Source organism: Poecilia reticulata, chromosome 1, assembly GCF_904066995.2.
Source record: "Poecilia reticulata chromosome 1, P_reticulata-male-v2, whole genome shotgun sequence".
NCBI classification, from domain to species: domain Eukaryota; kingdom Metazoa; phylum Chordata; class Actinopteri; order Cyprinodontiformes; family Poeciliidae; genus Poecilia; species Poecilia reticulata.
The window spans coordinates 9,390,745-9,417,322 of NC_088830.1; the positions used below are offsets into that span (position 1 = coordinate 9,390,745).

The following is a 26,578-nucleotide window of genomic DNA, read 5'->3' on the forward strand; positions in this document are numbered from 1 at the left end:
TGGCATGTTTATGAAATTGCAAACTAAGGCTTCTCTGTTTGCGCAGCACATTCCAGCAACAAGACAATTCAAAGTGCTTTACATGATGGAAACATAAAACAAGCAAAACATCACACTGGAGTGGTGCAATAAAGAAAAGCAGTGACAAGTTCAGGCACATAATAATGTTCTAGTTCATGTTGTTCAAATGAAACTAAACAAATGGGTTTTAGCCTTTGATTTAAAGGAACTCTGCATTTCAGCATTTTTGAAGTTTCTTCCAGATTAGTGGACAGTGCATTCTGAATCTGCTTCTCCATGTTTGGTTCTGATTCTGGGGATGCAGAGTGGACTTGAACCAGAACACCTGAGAGGTCAGGGAGGTTAATACAACAGATCATTGATGTTTTGTGGTGCTAAGCCATTAAGTGACTTTTAAGCTAATAAATATATTATCAAGTTTCTCTAGTAATGGGGAGCCAGTGGAAGAACTTCAGAACTGAGGTCATGTGCTACAGTCTGCTAACTTTAGTAGCTTTCAGCTTTAACTGTTTTTTTTTTTTTAATCAGATTTTGAATATATTGTTGTAGCAATCAGGGCGACTAAAGATTAACGCATGGATGAGTTCTTCTAGATCTTGCTGTGACATTAGTTCTTTAATCCTGGAAATGTTCTTCAGGTGATAGAAGACCAACTTTTTAACTGCCTTTATGAGTCTCTGAATGTTCAGGTCAGAGTGGATCACTTTGCCTGGATTTTGCACCTGATCAGTCATTTCTAGCCGTAATAACTGCAGCCGTGTGTTGATGCTCCTCCTTTGGTTCAAAAACAATTACTTGAATTTTGTTTCTATCCAGATAAAGAAAGTTACGGCACATTGATGCATTTATTTGTTATATGCATTCTATGAGAATGCATATAACAAGACTGATGGGGGATATTTATCAAACCTGACAGTCACAAAATATCCCATGAATCAGATCAGTGTAAATATGCTATGAATGGATTTTTCATAATATCCAAATGCAGATTTAATATCTGCATGTTAAGGCAGCACAAAAAGCATGTGTTTTTGCATAGAAGTAACATAACATGTAGATGACATTCAGATATATTTGTGTTATACCTGCATCTTGTATTGAGCTATTGCCTCTCTCACATGCTCTCTACTGAACTGTTTTCTTGTTTCACCCTCTGCACTTCGTCCCATCAGCGAGGTACTCTGAAAGCATTTATTATTACTGCAGGGTCCTGCTGAGGACGGCACTTGTAACTAAAGAGGAAATCCTGTCAGGAAGTGATTAAATCAGTAAATTTAAATGAGCGCATTAATTATTAAGGATACCTAACAAGAACTCCTGCTGTTTTTGGTGGTCACAAAATTACGTTGGTCTGATCAGGAAGAGAGACGTTTGTAGAAGGCAATTAGTTGTCAAAAAAAAAAAAAACTCAGCTCAATTACACAGAATTAACATTGGCCACCCACAGGTCGGCGAGGAAAAGAAAACGGAAAACGGTGGGAAGGCCATTAGGTTTTTGGGAACAACGCGTTCTGTCATTTGATGTGTATTGCTGAGTGAAACCTGGGGTTCTTTTAACCACAGAGTTAGTGCAGAGACACTCAAACCCTTTTAATCTTCCTCCGTAGGACAAATACAATAAAACGTAAGCACACGTTATTTCTTGTGGATAAAAAAAAAATTATTCTAAATTTATCTCCAATGCTGAATCAGTTTCTATTTAGTTTTTTGGTTACTCTTTATTTGATAAGACTAACACAACATCGTCATAAATGATGTAACATAGATGTTATGAACATGAAGGAGTCTATGAATGTTTATGACTGGTGTTATGATGCAAAGTTGCTTTAAAAGTTGCACTAAAAGTGCCAACTTTGCATTATAAGTGTCATTATTTACCGAATGACACTTCATGACAAGTCATAAACATTCATAAAGACTCCTTCATGTTCATAACGGGTGTTATTATGTCATATTTATGACGGTGTCATGTCAATCATATGAACACCCCTTCAAATAAAGTACCAGTTTTTTTTTTCTTTCGAATATAGAAATAAATACTTGGAAGTTTGTTTGTTTTTTTTCATCTAGATGTCACGTGGCTCTCTGCCAGTTCTTCAAACAATCATTTAAAACAAATAACCCGCGGCCACTTTCTCCAAATGTTGTGGCTGCTGGCACATTACGTAGAGTTTTAAATAGCTTTGTGTTTACTACCCGTCCTTTCCTTTCCTCAGGTTACCTTATTTAAGAATTAAATTCATAGACACGGCTCTTGCGTAATCTCCCAGTACAGTGCCGAATGAACTCAGGGGAAAATAAATTGAAAGAAAGGCATGCAAGTCATAAGCTATACATTTTATGCATTGAAAATCATAAACAATATTTAATATTATTTGTGAGTCAATTTTATCCTCCATTCTTGTTTTTATGTTTTTCCCTCCATTCGGTTTGCCTCAGTGTATTTCCTCCTTTTCCTGCCTCAAGCTCAGCCTGTTTACACATTTAGACTTGGCTTTCACTCAAACCAGTCAGATAACTGTAAGCCTAAAGTTTGTGCAGTTGTCAAAATAAAAAAAAGTAAAAAAAAAAAGAAGAAGAAGCTCCCTCCTGTCCGGCTCTCGGCTATCATTTCACTGCATGTCACGTCGCTCCAATCATAAGTCACATAAGTTATGCGTCACGTCTCATCTGTGGCTTTTTAAAGCGTCACTCCTCAGTCGATCACCAACACGAGAACGTCTGGCTGTGCCCTCATTCACGCTCACACCTCTATACCGCCCTGAATATGATGACTCCTCACACACCTTGATGTCTGACAGAGTGTCGGCCACCGGCCTGTACATCCCGGCCTTTTTCTACTTCCAGTAAACATTAAATTATTAACAGTTCAGATAGTTGTGGGTTGTTTTGTTTTTTTTTCTTCACATTGTGTTTATTTCAAGGCAAGAAATGGTGGACTGACTTCTTGAGGTTAAGTACAACTTTGTTTTTAAAGTTTTTTTGCATTATTTTTGGTACATACAGAATGGATGGAGTTACTGCTGAGATATTTTTAAAATGTCAGATCAAAAACCAGAGTCCTCCACACACACATCAGTGTCCAGAGTCCTCCACACACACATTAGTGTCATCATCACTGCACACGCTTAACAAATCCTACTGCATCTGGAGCCATTATGTTTCTCAGTCACATTAATAATAATAATAATAACAATGTCTGATTGTACTAGTTTAATGCATCTCTTTTTGAAAAGATGCTCTATAGACTAAAAGACTGGAGATGCTTTAAGTGGTCTGCTGTCTCACCAGCACTCTGCATCCCTGATTGTTTGATGTGAAAGGCCGGCCAGCTGGTGGTTTAGCAAAACAAGAATAGTAGGCATTAACTACAGCTAATGGAACAGGACAAAACATTATATTGAGTTTAGTAAAGCTTAATCAGACAAAATCTCTTTGAAACGATGAATGCCCAGTGTTGTAATAAATAGATAAATAAAATGAAAGAATGTAGCTAATCGGACCGTTTTAAAGAGTTTGTTCTGTGCATGAAATATTCCTGTCCAGATTTGACAATTGCTCCCTTTTTGTGTTTTCACAATCTCAAAATTGAAAACTTTGATAAATTAAGTGACAAATTATGTTTTTTTTTTTTTTTATTTATTTAGTTCATTAAATACCGTTATCATGTTTATGGGCATAAATTAAATTTCCAGAAAGTTTCCAACAATTTCTTATCTTACTTCATACATTTGCTTACTCTGGTGAAGCTTTTTATCAACCTGAAATTTTAACAGGTACTCATACACTTTTTTGAGATCCACAGTATCTGTAAATGTGCAAGTGTAGCAGCTTCTGTCTCTCTCTCTTTTTCTCTTGGTGTTTCAGTATCTTCCTCATCTAAGTCTGTTTTTTCAAACACCCCACAGCCACGGAGGAAGCAAAAAACACCATTTCCTGAATCAGACAAGTATTTTTAAATATGCTGACCTGCATCCATGCAAAAAAAAATAAAAAATCTGCTCTATGAGCTGAATTTCAGGACTAAAGCTAACGTTCTAGATACCTGAGACAGAATCCCTCGTTTAAACATGCTTCACTTTTTGTCCCTCTTCATCCTGAATCCTTTTTTTTCTCCTTTACTGATTTCTTCCATGCAATCCAAATTCTGTCGCTAACTCAGACTCGCACATAAACACACAATAGGCTTTCGGTTAAAGCAAGGCACAATTACATTTTGTGTAGTGAGAGTCTAAACAATATAGAGGGACATAAAAAAGACAGTGACGGAGAAAGATGAGGGAGGAAAAAAGCTTAATTCCAGATATCAGCCAATAAAGTTTGATTGTGACTCAAAAGATGTTCCAGCCTTTTAAGGAAGACGTTATAGCTTGAAAACCCAGATGGTAAAGGGGAATTAGGACGACAGTCAAAGAGATGGGGTTTTTTATAGGTTCATCTGTAATGCAGTAATAAAACGTTCTTGTCTAATTCATAAAAATATAAAATACAGATAAATTCAATTAAAAGCATGGTCTATACATAATTTGCCAATTTGGAATTTGGTTGGCAACGTTTCACACCAGCTTGTAAGTCAGAGTTTTAATGACACAAACCTGCAACATGAAACACATTTTTGGGTAAACTAGATTTTTTTCCTTAAACTAAGATCCCTTCGCCGTGTAGGAAGGTCCTGCGTTCAAATCCCAACCTGGAATTTTTCTACATGGATGGATTCTCTCTGGCTACCATAACTTTCACTAACAGCCTGAAAATATGCATTTTAGGTTAGTTAACTACTCTATTCAACTGTTCATATTACAAGTTATTCATGAAGCAAAGTTTTTTATTCTCTAACATCTCATCCTGTTAGAGATGAGCTGTTATCCTCTTCATCACAGGTTATTTGTTTTTATTTGCTTTGGAGATTTTTGACACACAGAAGGCGGTACAACCGATGGTGCTGGTGGCACAGTTTGAGAAGCGTGGCTGTAGAAGAGTCTATCCAGTTTTTACAGGATTGTTTAATTAAAGGCGCGCGTACAGCTCCAGTTTTGTGTTGTCACCAATTTCAAACTGTTTTCAGCATGTACGTTGTGTGTATAGTAATCCAGTATCAGATTTAGGTACTTTATATTTTGCATTGGAATTGTCCAGGCTTAAAACTTGGACTTAAAATAAGCTAAACCACTTCAGCTTAGCCTGGTATGAAACTCTAAAACAGATGCTAACTTTAGCGTTGCTGGTGAGGTGGGCTAGCTTGTAGAGAAGACGCTACACATGTGTCCTCGTCACAGCTTTCTGAAGTTTGACCTAATGACCTCAGGACTCTTTCCTCCATGTTGTACCCCAACTTCTGTTTCTGCTTATTTTAAGTAATAACTGTGAATAACAGCCACTTGTGGTAGCTTGTAGCTACTTAAGCTAACAGTTAGCAAGAAGCTATACTAGCAGTGCTATTCAAACCTTTTCTATGTTGTCTGTCTCAAACAGACAATTAATTGGTCATTTTTTTTGACTAGTGCTTCTGTGTAAGTAACGCACATTTTTAGGCGTTTCCCTGCTGCCACACACCGACCTAAATGAATGGCTGATTAACTTTTGCAGCACAATTTGGCACGGAGAGGAGGTAATGAAATCATTTGAATCAGCTGTGCTGGAGCAGGGAGATTTTTACAACACAAAAAACTGTTGGAGAAACTCTGTTTTATGGTATCAACGTTTTGTCTTTTACTACAGGAATTATTAAATAAAAGCTAATGTGAAAATCTTCATTTCTGTGGTGCAGTCGTGTCCAATCAGTCATTCATCCCAACACACTGACCCATCCCTGCCAAATGCACATTAACATGCATCACCAGATGCTCAGCCGTGTTTGCTGATGTTGACTGAAATTTACGGTCCGCATGAGGTTAAACAAAATTAAACACTGCTGTTACACAGAGAAGGATTCTGGTTGGTAAGCGGACAAAGTCCTATAAACGAAGGAGGAAAAAGGGCAATAATTAAAAAACTTCCCTTATTTATTGAAAGAACAGTTTATTAATCTAATGTGTGCACTTATAAATCCTAAATTGATCAGTTATTTTAGGCCGTTATTGTGAAAGCTTATTGGAGCATTTTCATATTTTTAGTTAGTCTAATGGTGAATTAAAACAATTCTTTTTTTTTTTTTGAGGTTGTAATAAAACTTAAAAATCTTAATTCCAGACAATTTTCAACCTTAAAAATAATAAAAAAGAAAGCGCTTCCTTTGTGTAATATGTATTCAGCTATATGTCCTTGGATGAGGTCAGCACAAGCAGCGCCATTATACTTTACAGTTTGAGTAAGTCTGAATATTTTTCACTGTATTTAAGGGAATTGTTCATAAGTTTTTCCTGTGTTCTTTGGTAAAAAAGTTGTGAGACGAGCACCGAATGTTTTATCCTTACCCGGAACGTTTTGTTTTTAAAGATTTGTTTCTGAATGCATCTCATGGCAGCTTGCTCTGCAAAAGCTGCTCAGCTACATTCCTGAGAAAAAAAAAAAAAAAAAGCATGAACAAAGTCAGAGACGCTCTGATTTGGTGCATCTCTGAGCATCTTGTAGTTCTTCAATTTGAAACACTCAAGACTTAACAATGCTGTGAAGGGAGCTGGGTAACGAAATCATCCACTCATTTGTCAATTGTTTTTTGTTTTTTTTCATGAGTTTCCCCTTCTATGTTTTAAATTGAACACAGTTTCTTTTTCTTCTTTTACTTCAGGTTCGGAAATGGTTGAGGCCCAGTGTCAGAGGTTCGAAGTGAAGAGCGCTGACGGCGAGAGAGTTCTGTTTTCTGCAGACGAGGAAGAGATCAGCATCGGAACAGAGAAACTTAAAGTCACAGGTAAAGTGCAGTTTGCCACAGTTGTTTACACTTTCACATTGCTTTCTTCTTGTGGAGCGTAGCCATATTACTAACAGAATAATGTTAGTGGTGGGACTCCATTAACGTTTTTGATCAAGTTAATTGCAAATTTCAATCAAAAACAATATGTCGACAAACATAAGCAACATTCTCAATTGAAAACGCCTCTTTTGCTGCAAAAACATTAAATATATAGATATGCAAGCTCAACAATAAATATACTGATTGTTTTTAATCTGTTGTTGTATAAGAAATGGTGCAAAGTACTGGTATAAACTTTAGGTTTTCAAATATTTCAGGAACTCCTGATTATTTATATTACTTGCACATGCTTGTCTTCTCCAGCGTCCCATCAGATTTTTTTTTCTGTTTCATTATTTTACCACAAACATGATTGTTTTCTGCTTTTCTGCACCAATTTATTGTCTTTGTGAAAGGAGCGCTCACGTACTCAAGGCAGCACTGACTGTCATTTGTTCTTGTTTTGTTTTTGGGGACTTAAATCAGACCACTGAAGTTTCTCAGAAAGTATTTATGTTCAATCACAAAACTCTTCTTCTCTGCATCAAATTATGAAATCTACCAGTAGCTCATTTTCGTTTGATTTTCAACGATTGAAACTGTTTCCAATCAAACGCTTGAACACTTAAATTGTAGACGTTTTCTGTCTAAACAGCATGTAGATTTTTTTTCCCAACTTTCTAAGAGTTTGTTTTTGAATGTTTTCTGAAAAATAACTCGGGCACACTGCGAGTCACACAGTCGTGACTAAACTCAACATCTGTTTGGAAAAAATACGGTAATCCCCCAGGTTTACATTTGTCATAAAGTAAACGCTCGTGTTCGACAGTGAATAACAAGTAGAAAAACCTTCAATAATCACTTTGAACTCATTTTGGTTATGATCTCGGTGATGGGTATTCACAATATGTCTTCACACGAAGCCCATCAATTGAAGTCTGAAGGTGAACTTGTGCTAAATCCACTCCTACAGACTCTCATAGTGCTGAAGGCAATTTGGGAGATTTGTCCATTAGAGTCATTGAAAGAATGAGGGCACAGAGGTTTAGGGCTGAAGGTCATTGCTTTCGTCCTTTCCTGGGTGACGGAGGGAAGAGAATGACACACCGTCCAAAAGAGCCACGTAAACCTCTGAGCGCAGGCTCACCGTGTCGCTGTTTGAGTGTGCTGGTGTTTTTAAAGTTTAAAAAAGAGTGACGTTACTACACGGATCTGTCGGAGCGAAACCAGCTGGCTTGCCAGTTTCGGGTCACCGGCTGCGCTTTGAAAACACACCCTGGGTATTCTGAACGAGGAAAGGTGCCGCCAAGCCCGACGGTGACGAGCAGCTCATAAACATTTCATGTAAACAAGAGAGAGGCGACAAAATCCCCAAAGCGAGCTTGGAAACAAATGCCAGATTCATGTTGGCAAGATAAGCTGCATTGTGTGGAGCTCAAACGATAAAAAGCCCACACTAATATTCATGGTTTGCAGAAAACCGAGTTCTGATTCTCAGAATTTCCTACAAAGGAACGCCGCCCGCTTCGGTTTTGAACGGCGACTTGGTCGTCTCGTTATCCGCGGGCCCGCCGCTGACTTTGCCTCATGCAGTATTAAATTTGCTGCGGTGCTGAGCTTTCAATATACCATCTAACGTCTCAGCAAGAGCTACTGCCAAACATCTGTTCACAGCTGCAGAGGTGGCTGCTGGACACAGGGGGCTAAGCACGTCATTTTATCAGAGACAACCCGTTTTGTTTTGTTTTTTTTCTTCCAATAGGAGGAGGCGCGTGTTGGGAGGAGGATAATGAAATCTCAGCAAAATTAGCTGGGGCGTGTTTAACCCCTTACTTTTAGCATCTCATTAAATATCCTGTCTGCATCAGCACCGACTTGGAGAACAAAAAAATGTTTAACTGAAATAAACTTTCCAGGATTTGACCTCCATTTCTTCACAATGCTCCTGAAGTTAACACAGGTCCAGGTTTTACTGGAAATGCAAAATGAGACATTATTTCCGAAAAGCGTGACCTCCATGGAACAAAGTCTGTATGATGAAGTTGGTGTCATTTGATGTCAAAATAACGGTTTTTGGTTCTGACCCTTGTCTCCTCTCTCCAGGGGATGAAGGAGTGGTTTTCAGCCATTCTGTCGAGACTTCACATGTCAGGGCAGAGCCATTTCAGGACCTGAAGTAAGTACTTCAACTATCTGTGTCTGTGTCATGGAAACGTTAATGTAGTTCAATAATTCGACAAATAAAACGGTGAAACTCTCACACAATTGGACATTTTTTAAAGTGTTTAGTTAACTGATTACTATGGTTTTCACCTAATGAAACTCCAAATACAGTTTCTCAGAAAACTCGAATATTAAAAATAAAATTGAATACAGAAATGTAATGTTCTGGCAGTGATGTGCACTAAGTGGAATTGACCCATCTGCTCTTTTCTTCCATCGCATCACTATATTTATCCTGTATTCCTCTCACATGGTTCATGAGTTTGTTACCATCACCTAAGAGCAAAACCCCCAGCTCAAATTTCTTTTACCTTTCCTCTTCATTTCTACATTTATTTAGATGCCCTTTTAGGTCTGAATCACCCATACAGTAACAGAGGTGTTAATGTTGTGCATCAACTTTATATTGTGACAGGTTTAGATTTCAATTTCAACATTTAAGTCATGGGAAAAAAATCTGAGACTTTGAAATGTTGAGGTACTAATGACTTGCTTATTAGCACCGTCAATCAACCTCATGTATGCGCTGCTCACACCCTCCCCTGTGCCCTCTGCTGCATGGTGGACACCTAGTGGCTAGTTAGCTAGCTGCCACGGCCGTCGACGATGACACGGATAAACAGTTTTTCTGTAACGTTAAGTTGTTTCTCCGCCGTTGACGCAGCTGCAGCATGTACACGAGTGTGATTGACACCCGTCAATCTTGGCTCTGATTGGTTGTTTTCTGACTGAGCAGGGAGAAGGCAGAGAAGCTCAATGTTTTTCACAGGTTATCTGTCTCATACTGTACTGCCACAACATGTAGACAGTTTTAATAAATGTGTAAAAATAAATAAACGTTAGTGGTGAGAGTTAAGGGGTTTTAAAGAAGAAAAGTTATCTAATAATATTGTGGTAATGATGGGGACCAATTGATTTACTTTTATTACATGTAATTAAAACATTTTCATAATTGTGGTCAGTCAGGCCACATTTACAGTCCCCATGGAAATCCCTGTAGGATGTAGATGTGACTCAGCCAAAGCCTCCCTGAATTTATGATGTGACTAATCTTGGTTGAGAGAACATGGTGTTAAAAGATTCTCCCACAATGGAGTGAAAAAAAAAATCATTTTACAGAAGGAATATAAAGGGACGTAGATAGGAGAAATACTACAGAGGCTCTGCAAGAGTTAAAATGTGGGAGAGAAACTGAGGTACTTTAAATGTTCTCAGGTGGGTAGTGGAAAAAAAAAAGGCTGGAGAGTGGAGACAGAAAGGAGTGACACTGAAATCTGACACTCAACAAGAGTGATAGCGGCAGAAGCAGGACTGGGGCAGGAGGTGATAAGGACTGTCAAAAGAGAAGGAAGTGAGAGGACAGAAGACACTGACAGAGAGAGAGAGAGAGAGAGAGAGAGAGAGAGTGTTTCACCGCAGTGGAGAGAAGTTAGAGCCAGAAAAAATAAAGTCAGTTGCTTCAGCGAAACTGATGTGCAGCTGAAGCAGAAAACAAAATGACCAGGACAGTTTTCTTGATAATGAATATTAAAGTGTGGGACCAGCTGTTCTCATAAATCAAGTGTGTGATGTGTGTGTTGGTCTGTGAATGATGCCAAGTGAAAACTGTGCATGGCGTATTATTCTGTGTGAAGTATTCTGCTTTTATATATAATGACATTGTATGTCGGCAAACTACAAACTATTGTACGAAACCAAATGTATCATACTGTTACTGAAAGTGGATTTCCTGAACCCAAAAAAACTTATTGTACTTTTATTTCTTTTTGGTCAACATGTTTTTGTACAATTTAGTTTTTCTTTATTTTTAAAAGACTTGGATCGATGTAGTTAAATGTAATCCTATCAAAGATCAGAGATCTTTTGTTGGTGAACTGCAATAAACTTTCCAGGATTTGACCTCCATTTCTTTACAATGATCCTGAAGTTAACACAGGTCCAGGTTTCACTGGAAATGCAAAATGAGACATTATTTCCGAAAAGCGTGACCTCCATGGAGCAAAGTCTGTATGATGAAGTTGGTGTCATTTGATGTCAAAATAACGGTTTTTTGGAAATTACACTTATGATTCCAGTTTTTATTTCCAGTGATTACAATTTTATTTCTCACGAATACGTTTTAATGAAAACACGGGGAATACAGAACCACATACGTGCTCAAGAGTCAGAAGAAAACTGAAAGTTTAAAAAAACGACAGCAGCAATAAAACCTTAGAACAGGAAGAACCGTTCAGTCAGCGTCTGTAACATGCAGCTCTGGAAAACATTTAGAAATCACTCAATCAATTTCTCTGGTTTTATTCTTTGTTGGTCTATGTTTGAGTAAAGTCAACATTGTTTTTTTTATTCTATGAACTACCGGCATCATGTCTCTGAATATCCGAGCAAAAATGTAGTATTTATTTGCAGAAATTGAGAAATGGTCAAAATAACTGAAAAGATGCAAATAAAACAAGTTCATATTCATTTAGGAACAATAATACTGGAAGAGTTCAGAAATCAATAATTGGTGGAATAACCAGGTGGTTTTCCATGAGGTTCAGTGCAGTGGGCTCTTAACTGTTTCCAGAGCTGAATTATTTCAAAAACAATCAAATTCTGTTGTAGTTGCAGGTTCTGGTAATTCAGTCATTTGACTCGGGTGAGTTGGACCAGGGAAACATTTAAACGTTGCCCTCAACATTTAAATCTGGCCCTCGATTATTGGGATTAAAGACTCCAGTTGCAGACGATCAGAAACCAGAGCAGCTGTGTTTCCAGACAACTAACAACTGTGGCATCAGTGTGGAGCTGGAGAAACACATCAGGCCATTCTGCCTCAAATTATTAAGAAAACAGGAGCAACAGTGAGGGAGTTTTACAACAAGAAAGATGATTTGAAAATCTGCCGGTGGCTTTGTCTGTGAGGCCGACATCAGAAAGCCTGTGGCGTAACAGGTCGTGATACACAGAGTAAATTGGTTTTGACAAGTCTTTAAAAACGATCATCAGATCAGACCTTGGCATTCAAAGCTTCCACAGAGTGATTTCAAACTTCTGCGGAAGCAGTGAAAGTGGTAATGTTTACCTGAAACCAGATTGACTGAAGAATAAAACAAAGTCCAAATGCTTCTGCTGCAGTTCTTAAGAAACAGAACGTATAAGGTTGAGGCCTGCTGATGAGAGAGAGAGAGAGAGAGAGAGAGAGAGAGAGAGAGAGAGAGAGAGAGAGTGTCTTTATTTTATAGTAGACACATAGGAAGACAGTGAATGTTTTACAAATAAAATTTAGCTGTAGTTTTTAATTGCAATGCACTATTTAAACCAAAGCTCAAAAGTTTTGCTAATTTTTATTAGTAAAATAATTTTAAATAAACCAACCTGTGTAACTGGACATAAATAATTTCCAAATTAGATTCTTCTTGCATTGGTAGTTTAATAAAACTTCTCTGAAGTGCTAAGCTTCTGAATAAACTCAAGTGTTCACACATCACACCTTTACAGAGTTGATCTCTTCTGATTTCCTTCAATCCTGTTCCTTGTTTCCTAAATCAATGCTAAAAGTAAAGGTAATACAGACATTACAATCATGGCCCCTACGATCTGAAACTGTTTATTTTACTTGGAGCATAAATGAACCGACTCTCAGAGGGGGGTCCTCATAAGTGTTTACATTTTAACACAGACAATAGAGCTGTAATTTCACAATTTCTTCATTGAGAACAAGAATATTAACAAAACTGTCCAAAAAAAGTTTCAGCATCAGGTTTTAAATTTTGAGTAAAGGTTTAATGAACAGTTTGATGCAAAGTGCAAAGAATAATCGAATATGGCTTCTAGCTAACACAAAAATCAATCTGATGCTATGAGTTTGATCTTTGTGTTTGAGTTTGTTCTCAAATGCACCTAAGCAAATTTTAACCAATTTTCAGTGATTGCTGCAAAGGTCGGCCAGTTAAACTCGGCTCTTTCTCCACCGAATCTGTACCGAAACGCTGCTAACGGTGGTGATGTTTTTAACAGGAAGTCGCCTCCTAAATAATATTCTGCCTTAAGGCCCCGCTCAACCTTGGGCCAGACCTGCTTCCACTCGTATTCTGTGAGCTCAGAAAGCGCCTGAGGACTCATCTGCCGAGTCCTCATCTAAAAACAATATAATAAAATAAAAACAATGAGGCAAAAACACCATAATAAAGTTAAAAACATCATCAAAAAGTAAAGAAATCTGCATAAAAGTTATCTTCTCTTTCAGCGCTGTGGAAGTATTTGTCAGATTCCCACAGATTTCCCATAATTGCTTTGTTTTGTGTATCCTACTAAAATACAAGAGTGTCTTTTCAGAGTTTTTAGTCGCTATATAAATAAATAGTTTTAAATTGATCGAACACGTTTCCAGTCATCTTTAGACGTGTGTTGTCATTCACCCATTCACACACGGATAACTTTCTGTTCCGCCTGTTTGTGTACGTTCGTGTCGGCGCTGCATGTTGTCGCTGCCGTTCTGCTTACACCTGCTTGATGTCCCTCACAGCGCTGCAAACGACTCCCACTGCTCTGCTTTATCCCTCTTATTAAGAAAAGTTGAGTTTTACGCAGTGAAGGTAAATGGGACATGTAACGAGTGGACTGAAACCCATTTAAAACTAATGAGCTGTCCAACAGGTTATCAGTGGCATATGGACTGGGGGGAAACAAGCTGGAAGCATTGAAAGAAGAGCTGCACACATAAATCAAAAGATGAGAAATTGCTGGAAATAAAGATGGTGGATGAAAAGTTTCAACATTTTACGTCTTCGGAGCTTCATTCACTCTTGAGACTTGTTCAAACCTCGTTTTTCACGGACCCACCTTCACTTTTATTTGGTTCCTATAAACCGGTAAAGTTTTTTTTAGCTGCGTAATGGATGCATGAGACATTTTACTTACATGTTTGAAGGTGAAGAGCCTTCTGGAGAGTGGAGTCTAGACTGAGCTGTTCTACTTATATCCGTATCTTGGACCTCATCTTGTCAATGTTTGTTTTCTGTTTGTCTCCCTTAAGAAAGGAAGACAAACAGAAATGTGGCTTGATAAAATGTTTCGAGTTGCATTTTATCTCTGTCCAGAATCTGCACAAGGCTTTCCTCCCAGCCTTGTGCTAAATGCTTGTCAAGTTATTATTTAATCAGATAGATAGATAGGCCTGTCATAACAAATTTAGCTGGCCGATTAATTGCCCCAGAAATGATTACGATAAACGATAATATTGTCGTTTTCAGACCATTGTAAACTAATTGCAAAAAATGGCATAATAATGCAAGTACACACTCTCTAAGACCAATAAACTAATTTCTAAAGAACATTTTACACTGGAACTGAGAGACATTTTAAATATCCAAAACACATAAAACCAAAAACAAATCAAACGGATTATGAAGTCTCTGGAAACAAACATGCCCTTTAAAATATATTAATCATTAGACTCAGACAGGGAAAACAGGCGATGTTGTGAGTAAGAAGTTTGTTTGAGTGGGAAAAAAAGTATAAACTTACTACTGTGTACTGAGAATCATATTTGTGCAGCATTTTTCAAAATGCTGGCTTTTCAATGTGATTAGCATCTCCTTAGTGTGCTCCATTTTGCATCTTACTGGCCTTTTTGGATTTTGTTGATTAAGCACCACAGCGATTGTGGGCTGTCAGTCAAATGGAAACGGCTCACTGCTTGTATTTCTTCAGTGGTTCATCCCAGTCATTCGGTTTGAGTTCAAAGTCCCAAACTGCATCTGTCCTGTTCGGCTTCTGAACCAGCGTTTCTGTGACTCGCTCCTCCTCCTCATGCGGCGTTGATGCTACGCTCTGAGGAGACCAAGAGCATAGCAGGTAACTGATCGAAGAGCTCACTCCTCATTATTAAATTGAACTTCTATTATCTATGACCTTTGTTATTCTCAGTTGCTGGCATAACACACATGTCTTTCATTTACCTTACTGACTGTTTTGTCAGCTGATGTGATTAATCAAAACGATGACCTTTACATCAATCTTGTGGTGTTTTGAAGGTGAATATGTGCTAATGGAGCAAGGTTCACTCAACACTTCAGTTTTCACGTAAAGAGGAAAGCACACAATCGGCCACGTACACAACCTGACAGTAGACTGCCGCGGCCTTGGGAATGTTTAAGCGGCGTTTAGGCGGCGGTGTATGAATTCATTTTAACATGGGTCGACTAAATTTCGAACCAGCGCTTGTGAAATTGCACAACACTGGCAACAACTTCAATTTCATGCCACAATATGTAGCCTCTCCGCATGGCGGTGACGAGCAGCGACTCACTCCAGCCAGCTGGATGTCGGACATGGCTCCAGCAGGACGAGAGACCAAACGGAGAACACTGAGCTGGAAAAATACACAGCGTAGAAAATAAATTGAAACGAACGAAGCGTAGCTAAAGGACTGTACTCACTCCTGACTTTTGCACCCTTCGTCTCGATGCACAAACACTGTATGGAACATGTTAAAAATACATTTGTAGTTCATCTTTTGCAAAGTGAAAATAATTTAATTCCCAAGGACAACAATGCTTGGGGAAAATATATTCTAGGAAATTTGGAAACTAAGAACAAACTACAGTTCAGCTCTTTTTTTTTTTTTAAAGCAAAGAAAAAGTATGTAGGTCAGAATGAGATTTTTTTATTTTATTTTTTGATGGGACTGAAGCTCGTAAATAAGACAATAACACAGAGACAAGGAATTAGGTTAATGTATCAGGAGACAAGGGAAAAACAGGAAAAACAGAGCAGCGACGACCTAACAAAAGCTAACGAAACCATCCAGAATCCATGTTAAGGCTCACATGTTTTGTTTTCATAAGTCTTTGAAGCATTTTAGAAGAGTGTAATTGCTTTTAAAACAAGTGCTGTGCTTTGCATTCCTTTCAGACATCTCCTTTTAGCAAATAACTGACTAAATAACACTGAAGAGAGAGCATAATGTTGACTAGTTGCGTCTTTCTGTCAAGAAGAACAAACGCAATGAAAATGGAGAATTACATGGATGTTGATAAATGTTGCACCAACCTCGAGTGTTTTGGCTTTTGTTGTTTCACATATGCAAGATCTTCCAAACTTCTGCTGGTTTCTAATAGAAGCAGAGAGTCATGAAAACAAACCTGGTTTGTTGAAGTGGAAAGCACTTCACCGCAGAAGCAGATTAAGAACAAAAAAACATAAAATGAATGCTGCCTTTGAAGAAAAATAATTACGGATGTATAATGGCGCTCAAACTAAATTGCTTTACAGAAATCACCTTTCTTATCTTTCAGTGTTTTCTTTCTGCATCTGTCCCTAGAAATATAATGCGATGCCTTGATTTGTAAGTCCAGGGCAATTTTTGTTGTTTTTATGCACAATTTTTGGATATGGCATATCACATGCAAAAATCTTCTTATTCAAGAATAATAAAAATAAATACAGAAGTGAAACTTCATCAACATGAAGGAAACCAACGTCAGGTTTGTGGGATGCAATAAAGGAACAAAACGGATACTAAAGTTTAAAGCAGTTCATTGTTCAGTTTTGTTTCTTCTAATTTCAGGTAAGATTATAAAAAATAAAAAAAAATCCACTTGACAAACATGAATAGAGCCTTCATGTTCCCACAGGGCTTTTGTCGACCCGAACAAGAACTTAATCAAACCCAAATCAAGACTAAACACAATCTAACAAATGAAATTAAAGACAAAAGCATTAAAATTTATTGCTATTCTTTATTGAGACACCAATGAATGATGCTCCCAGAATAGTGTGTTTTTATGTCCACTGATTTGTATTCTTCTTTCAGAGTCACTCGCTGTTGGAGAAGAAATATTAACACAAATTTGTCTTTATATGATTCACTCATTTTCTTTTAGCAATTTTATTTTTGATAGCTACTGCAGTTCTAAGTCTTTATTCATTTATTTATTCTTATTGATGTGCTGCCATTTTAGAAAAAACAACCTTTAATCTGAATAAAAATGTCCAACTTTCATTTTTTAAAATCTGCTATTAATTTTAAAAAATAAGCCCAAAGGCAAGGGGGTCCAAGGTTAGACAAAAAGTATTTTAATTTGTTTCTCATTATAAAATTTATATAAAATTAGCAAACACCTTGTGGAACTGCAAATCTCTGCTCATCATATGAGCTACTTCTCAGTACAATGCTGGTAAAATCGTTAAAGGGTTTATAGAGAAATGATGTGACGACTTCCTGAAGGTGGAGTTTCGGAAAGAGCAGGAGTTTTTAAAGAGACAGAGGCCCAAATTCAAAGTGTTAAATTGTGACTTATTCTTTTAAGTCATATTTGATATATGAAGCATTTTTATAAAATAGTTGCTTGATTGTGCTATAAATTAGCACTATGTACCTGGAAAATGCATAATACAGTCCCTTTAAGCAGCATTGCCATCTTGTATTGTCTTTATTAGTGAGATTCAAGTTTTATGTAGTTAAATGTATGAACATCAGAGCACCAATTGGACTAAGAGGGCAGAGAAATAAGCAAAAGAGTGAGAGAAGTTCCAATCAACCAAACTGCTGTGTTGATGCTATAACTCTGGTTTGGTTTAGAGGTCTTCAGCACCTCCTGAACAAGCCATACAGCAGAGATGAACTATCTTCTTCAATCGATATCACCTCCTCTTTCATCTTCTCATCCCTCCCTGTGTGCCGCCCTCTCTCCATCAATACCTTGAGGTCAAGTCTCCTCAGAGAGAGTTAGCCTTCAGCCAGGGCAGCAGAGGAGAATTCGTACTCTTTGCCCCTTCCCACTCTCCATCACACTGCTTTAATGGAGCTACCTAAGCTCGTATGTTGGAAAGCTAAAGTGGACGCAGAAGGAAGCAAAAGCCCTTTCAAACCAAGGGTCACGAGAAGGGGTTTTATTTGAATTGATTATTTACGTTAGATCAGGTAGGGCAATTGGCAGTTTAAAATAGGGCTTTTGTAGCAGGAATAAGAGTATCTACAAGTTATTACATTTACACAAATTAGATGGGGGGAGGGGAAGGTTTATTTGTAGAATAATTTAGTTAAAATGACACATTTTTCAGGCTTGGTCAATGTGGGTGGAATGTTGCTGTGTGTTCAGAAGAAATATCAAGTTAAATTTGGGAGAATCCAGGCTCAGATCGACAAATTACGATTATTCTCTTAGTAATTGTTTCTCATAGCTACTTCTTTCATTTTATATGTCTTCGTCTTTCTGTTAGGTGTCTAATGACGCTAACAGTTCAAAATTGCCTATGACAATGCTTGAACTAGGCTGCAGCATATGACAATAAGCAATTCACTGAGTGATTCATGTCATATTGTAAAAGAAAGTATGTCCCTTCATTTAGTTGACTGTCAAATAGTTACATATCAAAATGTGTTTTCTGTCCGACATTCCTTTGCTCTCCCAGCTGGGTTTTTTTTTTTTTCTTTTACATTTTGTTGCAAACTTACTTCTACTCACTCCGTTTGTCATACCATCTCTGGAACTGATTTTGGATTTTCTAGAATTTCTTCAAAGCTCAACATGCAGCTGAGCTAAAACTTAAAACAGTAGTCTGGTAAAGACAGCTGCTGCCTTTCACTAAGAGCAACGGTTGACTGCAATGGAGACTCTGGATGAAACTGGTGGAGAGACGCTGCTGACCATGTAATCACAGTCAGTCAAGAAATGTAACAGATGCTGCTCTTCCACCAAGCACCATCGATCTCCTGAATTCAAAAGGAAGAGTGCATTTTGTTGAATACATTTTAGTCCTTATTAAAAAATCTTTAAATGATTTGCATTGCATTAGATGACTAAACTCAACTACAGATCTCTGTTGTTACATTGCTGTGACTGAATTCAGCTTCTGCTAATGCAGTTGCTGCAACATGTGGTGATGTAACATGGCAACTGATGTTGCAGTTTTGAACTGTGGATGTACGGATAATAAATCTCACTTTCTTGCCACTTGCAACTTTGCAAATAGGATATTTCACACTGTTGTAGTAAAAGGAGTTATATTCAATGCCACCAATTTAACGGAACAGTTAAAACAAATGTAAATATTTGGCAGAATACAATTAGTTCACCGAGCTAAAGTATATACAAAAGTCAATTTGGAGGAAACTCTAGGCAGAGCTCCGAAGATGGAACAAAAAGGACAGAAGGGATTATAGCTGACTGAATTTATAACTCTGGATGAACAACACATCACTGTGGTTCAGAATGTAGATTGTATTGAATAATGTTAATCTCCAAAAATGTAATTTTGGATTTCCATCGAGTTATGTACGAAATTGAACAGAGATTTTCTACCTAGTTTCTTAAAATGGTCTTCAAAATATCTTCGTTATCTCCACCAATGAACAATTCTTTAAAAGCATAAACTGTAGACAACAAAACTAAATTAGACAAAGTATGTAGAAAGTAGGTAATGTTTCTCTAATTACCTAGAACACAGAAAAAGCAAAGTTCACAACTGTCTAAATATTTGGAAGTCATTAAAACCCAGCTTGAGGCAAAGTATATTTAAAGTGTGGCAGTAGAAGAGCAGCCTGCAGAGCTTCAAGGGTTATTTCCACTTGTTGGCCACAACTTTAAAGTTTCTCTATTAATTTTTCTCGTCTAGCAGATTTGTCTCCATTCTGCTCTTGATTGTGTTCTAATATTCTACCATTACATTGGTATTTATATATAGCAACTTTGTTTGATTGTGGGCCAAAATCCTTTTATTTTACGTCCTTGCCGACATATTAGAAACCTATCATGATTCATTTTAGATGTATTGACAACTTTCAACCAGCAGTTTTCCCCCCAATCTAAAGTGTGTGAGCAAAACCCCATTAAACCCGTTCAAAAAGCACATAATCTCAGTGTTTGCTGTCTTGTGATTGGATTTCCGATGCACTTCCCTTTTCCCTGGAACACAAAAAGGACAACTAGGACAATTAGCCGTGCTCCGTTTCATCTCTTATTGATTGGACACAAAGGCGAATCATTGAGAACAAGAGGAGAAAGGGAAAGCATGCCAACTAACAAGCAACCTTGGTTATGGGAACAATCCATAGCATATTTGAATTCAAGTTTGTACTTTCCTGTGTTGCTTGGAAGCAGCATTCTTAACGACAGCGTACCACTGGAAATAAGTGCTACGGATTTCTGAGAGACAATCAGATGTGACGCTTATTAGGCTGGAGGAAATGTACCAATCAAAAACTCTTATTACTTTACAAAAGTGGACATGGAGAGGCATTTCCTGGTATTTTCCTGGAACTGGAGCCAGCTTTAAACTTACAGTTGCAAATGATCACACTTCCATCCTTTCAAAGCCACATTTGCTGCTTTTTTTTTTTTTTTTCTTTTTCGTTTGACTGAAGTTCACTCTAGCCTAATGGAAACAATGCAGAGTGGTTGGCTTTTTCTGCTAAGGGTACAGTGTTCCTTCTTCGCATCCAGGGGAAAGTGGATGTAAGGCTGTGACCAACACATTGTTCCAGGGCAACTAAGGAGAAGCTTAAGAAGAATCACATGAAGACATAGAGGGATGCATCTCATTTTTAAACCTGAATCGTACAGACAAAAAATAAATAAATATAAGTTTTGAGTTGTGAGAACACGTCTCAGATGTTTGCTTTATGTTCTGAATATTTCCATAAAAGTTATTTTGCCATAAAATGTTTGTTGAAGAGAAAGCGCCACAAATGTGCTTATATACCAAACTGTTAAATAAAATGCATTATTTTAAAAAAATGCACAAGGTTTGAAAAAAGGAGTGGAAAAAAGACAAAGCATAAGGTTTGCAGAGAAATGATGGCGAATCATACAATTTAATTTTTACTTTTTAAGATTTTTTTTTTCAATGCAGAGGGATGCAGCTGATGAGAAAAAGAACAGGAAAAGTTGTGGATCATGAAACCAAAAGACAAAAAAAGCCAGAGATGCAGCTGTGATGACAAATGAAGGATAAAAGAAGCAATAATTAATGTCATCAAGTGAAGTAAGAATGTGACGAGATCTGTAGTCAATCTCACAATTAGTGAGAATTGGTGAGAAACTGAATAGCTTTCCATGCTTACAATCTTTTTTTCCTTTAAGCCCTGTGTTTTGTGGAAGAGGCAAAGCAGAGCAAACCCAACAGGTAAAGAGACAAAATGAGTCTCTTAAAGAGCTAAAATAACAACTAGGAAGGTAGAGAAGACTACAAATTAGAGCTGCTTGTCAAACAATATAAGTCCCATAATCAAGCTCATAAATAATACCCCTCTATTCTCCTCCCAGTATAAAAAGTGAATTTCAGGCTCTGCTAGTACAATGAGGCCACATTATGCTACATTTCTAAATGCAAAAAATAAAAAAAAAACTAAATAAGCCTCGTTCTATGCGAGACTAATTACAAACATCTTAAAACGAGTCCAACGTTTTACTGATTCTAAACATTCATGAAACTCGAATGTTGCTTTTGTTATTGGTGTTTATGTAATGCAAAAGATTTTCAACTGTTCCCCCTTTGTTTTTTTTATTAAGCTGATGGGTGTCCATGTAATTATGTTTGACATTTTCTGTACTTTTCTAGTTTGTTGACGGGGCAAAAAATATAATAAAATTCAAGAAACCTTTTGAGCTCGCACCATAACATGTAATTCAGATGCAGTGAAATGCGTAATAGGTTGCCTGTTGTTGTAGAGTACCATTACAAAATTCACTATTCCATCACATTAGCAGCATGCAGCATGTTTACGGTTTCAGAAAAGCAGGTACTGCAGCTCTGGTCACGCTGAAGGCATCTGGCTCTGATGCTGAAAATTATGTTGCTCATTTTTTCCAAAGGTAATTTTCAAACAGCGTCAATCAGTTAATTGCTTCAGGTTTTTAAGTCAGGCACATGAAGGTGAGCTTGGGGTCGTTATCATTTGGGAAAACCCGTTTGTGACCAAGTTTAACTTTCTGGTATAAAGTTGCAACATGTGACTTTTCTTTTTTTTTAAAGTGTCATTATCCATGACTGTATAGTTGAAGACAGATAATCTGTGAAAAAATAAAACTCCTCTGCCTTCTCCCTGTACCAACTAGAAGCAGCCAATCAGAGCCAGTAGGCGGGTCTTAGCGCTGTCAATCATAACACCTCCAGCTCTCTGCTAGGATGCTGCTTGTCCCCGTCAGCAGATCCTGTTGTGAATGCTAAGGCTAGTTAGCATTGCCTCCCACGCGGATAAATGGTTTTCCAGTAACTGTAAGTTGTTTCTCTGCCATTAGCACATTTAGCAATGAGTACATGACGTTGAGTGGCAGCATTAAGGCCCTCTTCCTGGCTCTGATTGGTTGTTTTTGACCGTATCTTCAGATGGTAATACTAACTCAGAGGAAGTGGAAAAACTTGATCTTCCCACAGATTGTCCATCTCATATTATTCTGTCACAACACGGTGACAGTAATTTTATTTATATAAAAGTTACACGCTGCAGCTTTAAGAACCACAATATTTCCACGTTTCTTCTTTTTTTTTTTAAGTGATCAATCACAGTGACATCTCAAGACACTATCTTCACCACTAACTTTTGTTCTTTTCACACCAAAAAACATGTTCGTCTCCGTAACAAAGGGCCACAAATAGACAACAATCATAGTTAATCATTGCGAAGAACCTTATTCCCCCCCATCTTTGACATTTGTAGTTAATTGTAATATCAATGACTTGTAATTGACTGTTTGCAGTTCCCCCAAAAACCAAGAATATGGACTCGTTTCATTGTGGATGATGACGATCTTAACTGAACAAGGTGTAACGCGGTGCCTTTCTGTAATGTCACCTAATGAGGTGTTTCAAAGACATCTGCACTTTCTGGGTTCACCAAAATAACCTGGACCACAGTGTCGGTGAATAGGCCCCACACCAGCAGTAATCAATGCGCTATCAGAGTGCCTAATGCTTTCTAGAAATAATTAGTGATCTACAACAGAGTGTTGCAGATGTGGCTTTTTGTTCGCCTTGCAGCAGCTCTGCATGCTCTGGTTCTGTTTTTTCTTTGTTGATTGTTGTTTACCTTTATTCATCACCTGCTGTTTATCATCACTTGCCATTGTACACATCTTGAGCAGGGAATTCGGCTAAGCAACAACAAGTAAATATTCCACAGGCTTGCCATATTGCCACCCATCTGTTACTATTGTGGAAATAAGCATGAGTTATGAGTGAATGTGTGTTGACTGTAAAAAAAAAAAAAAAGAAGAATTAAAAGAAAAAAGCAGCTGTTAATATCAGATTGTGACTGGACCAAGTTGTGTGTGGATGAAGACGATTAGAAATGCTTTGAGGTTGCGAGGCAGAAAGAGGAGTCACAGCAGATTACAAAACACACATGCACTTAGAGCGTGACACAATATCACATAAATATAAACATGCATGGACTGAGTTGCTTCTCACCAAAGGAAAGAAGCAGTACCAGGGTTTCCCACAGTGTATTATAAGCCTGGCGGGCCACCAGGCTTTACTTATGCCCCCACCAGGCTTGGCATTGTTTATTTTAGTTTTTTTTAATTATTATTGCCTTTTCAAGACTTTATTACCTGAACACCAACTTTAATCTTCCAGTCTTGAAATAACAGATCAGGTGATAGTTTCAAATTTAAAAAAAAAATTTTTTAACTCAAAAACATGGCGGCCAGCTGGATGAATGACTGACCTAGCGCCCTGAGCACCAGGCTCAGAACGTTTTCTGGGGGAAACCCTTCAGTACTGTTTAGTTTACGTTTTTTTTTTCTTTTCTATAAATAAAAGAATAAGACTGATTGTCCTAAATCACATACAAATTAATCTTGGGACTCCATAGTTACTGACATGTCATCAATTTGTAAAATGTTTCACTGGTAACATTGTGCTGTGCAATGCCCTCCAGTAATAACAAAGTAATCACAATTCTCCTTAGGGAAACTTCTTTTGAATTGGTTTCATGGATAATAATGTGGGCCGTTTAGCACCTAACCTGTCCAAATCGAGACATTTATGAACAGACACTTTTATTTTGCATTTCACTTAAATTTTCCAATATTCCAAATGTTGGTTTCACCATTTTAAGACATTATTTCTACTGAAATAAAAGATGATTCTGAAAGAATAGTTTTAGCTATTGACTTAATAATACAATTTCATGGTGCCGGGGTAGTAGAAAAATAAAAGAATTAAGTAAAAAAAAATAAATAAAGGAAAATGGGAAGGAGATCGAATTAATGAACTTCTAGTTCTAACATGGGAGCGTGTTATAATGTCTTAGGACTCCGAATTTTCAGATGTAATGAAGCCGCTCATGCAGGAAGAGCGCAGAATTTACACTGACTTTTATGAACACCATGAAAAACAGCCACATATGAAGTCAATAAAGAATGTGGGAGGCTGTGAGGAATTTTTCCCCCCCTCCACTATGTGTCTGTTTTTATTTTCCCTGCTCAGAGTGAGCACAGCGAGAATCCACCCAGGAGGTAGGGCACGATCAGGAGGGATGAGAGAAACACTGATAGGATGGCTGTAGGAGGGCAGGCAATGAGGCGGAGAAATGAAGGAAACAAAGTCGCTCATCGTACGTCTGCTGGCTCTGCAGAAGAATGTGTGTCATACCTTTTCAATGGACTCTTTTGTTGTTCATAATGGCCTCAGTTTGCTAGCATTTTTCCCTTATGCATCTTCTTTCTGTCCACTAGAGGGAGATTATGAGCCACTGTCTATGTAAACTGTTATCTTCTTTTTCTTTAGAAAAAACAAAAAACATTTACATAAATGTGCATTCTTTCAGGAAGCAGATCTTTTTTTCTCAAATTTGAAATCAGTGTGAAAGCATAGTCTGTTTCTCCACTGACAGGTGCAATAAATAAACTTGTAAATTAAAGTTGTGGCTAATTTGACTTTTTTCATAATTTAGGAAAAGGGATTGGAGGGGGAAAAAAAGAAAAAATGTTCTTAAAGAATTTAAATGACAGTAAAATGATTAAGCATATATCTACATGCTTGATCAACGTGTACCAATTAAGTCAATATTTTTGATTATCTTTGAAGATAAGAAATCAGAAAATTGCTCAAATTTAATGTACATTCTGTATTCATTTTTGAGATTTTTTTATTACATTCTTTTCCATCTGTGAGTGTCTTCCTTCCTTCTATTTATTTAAATAACATACTGATAATATGCAGTTCTTTTTGAATGAAAATCTCTCAGAAAAAGTTGAATCTTCACAATCGAATCCAAGCAAGAAAATTGATCATTGTTAAAGTCTGAGATTCAATTCAGACTCGTCCAGCGCAACATTGTTTCTCTTTTTCATTGACCCAAATGAACAGCTCATATGGACCCAATGCCATTCATCATTGGGTAGTTGGTGTAATTAAATTAATCAAAAAGTTTGTTTTGTGCACTGCTTATAGACTTCCAACTGTTCTGTTCTTTTTTTTTGTCTATTTGAATTTATTTTTCTAAGTCAATTTTCTCTCTAAAAAAACCCCAACAATTTAATGAACAATGGGTAAAATGGCTAAAGTTGTGGAGTAGTCAAGCTAGTCTTTTGCTACTGATTAAATTATCAGCCTTGCACTCCATTGGGGGCACGAAGGCATGAAATTGCTTCACTTTTTTCCCCTCTGTGTGCGCTCTGCCATTATGCATTTCCTCAACTACATTTCATAGCGAGAAGAACCACAAGAGACTTGGAATAAACATTCTGAAGCATAATCTTAGAATTTGTCCAGTCAAAAGTTGTTTTAAAACAGATGGACGCTGCAAATTTTAAATCAAATCAGCAATGTGGTTTTGTAAGCACAAAGGCCTGAGATGGAGCTGATGAGCTCATGGTTGATTTAATGATCTCGGGGATTTCTAAAGGATCTTTAAATTGTCTCATTTTATATATATATATATATATATATATATATATATATATATATGTATATGGTTTTTTTTTACATATACACATCAGCCTTCATGATGTACAGCCTGAAAACCTTACAAAAAACACACTTTCAATTAGGAGGTCAATATTTTAAGTTTTTGCTAATCTTATGTTTTTTAATATATTTTAACAGAATTTGTTTGGTAATGACGGTAAAGCTAAAAATTGGACAACAGTGGGGAAAAAAAGACTGATCGCTGGATCCCTTCATATTTTTCCCTGATTTATTTTGCACCTGACTAACATGTTTAAGATTTCTGAGGTCTTGTTTAAAATGCACCACGAAATGGATTCCCTGCTGCAGCCTCATGCCGCCATTTTCTGTGTGAAGGAATCTGACTTTTTATTTTTATCAGAAGTCAGTTTTTTAAAAAGAAGCTTAAAAGCTCTTTAGGAGCAACATACAACTGAAATGATTAATATATTTGTCAACATTTTGTATGAGTTGTAGTTAATTTTATTGATATGTAGGCTGAATCTGTTTTATATTTTAATGATTTCTATTGTCTGACGTATGTTAACCATGAAGGAAGAT

The 26,578-nt window shown here is 37.3% G+C and overlaps 2 protein-coding genes across 8 annotated transcripts in view; both read left to right on the forward strand.

Annotated features, from left to right (window-relative positions):
* LOC103469533 (uncharacterized) overlaps window positions 1-26,578 on the forward strand; it is a 479,729-nt gene that overhangs the window by 386,379 nt on the left and 66,772 nt on the right. The window lies entirely within an intron of this gene.
* The window catches only part of LOC103462454 (zeta-sarcoglycan-like), a 343,126-nt gene that overhangs the window by 282,141 nt on the left and 34,407 nt on the right, over window positions 1-26,578 (forward strand). For both annotated transcript variants that reach the window (XM_081604948.1, XM_081604945.1), the window contains exons 5-6: window positions 6,749-6,871; window positions 9,017-9,089. In XM_081604948.1, coding sequence (XP_081461074.1) covers window positions 6,749-6,871; window positions 9,017-9,089 — 196 coding nt within the window. The remainder of the gene's footprint in view (window positions 1-6,748; window positions 6,872-9,016; window positions 9,090-26,578) is intronic.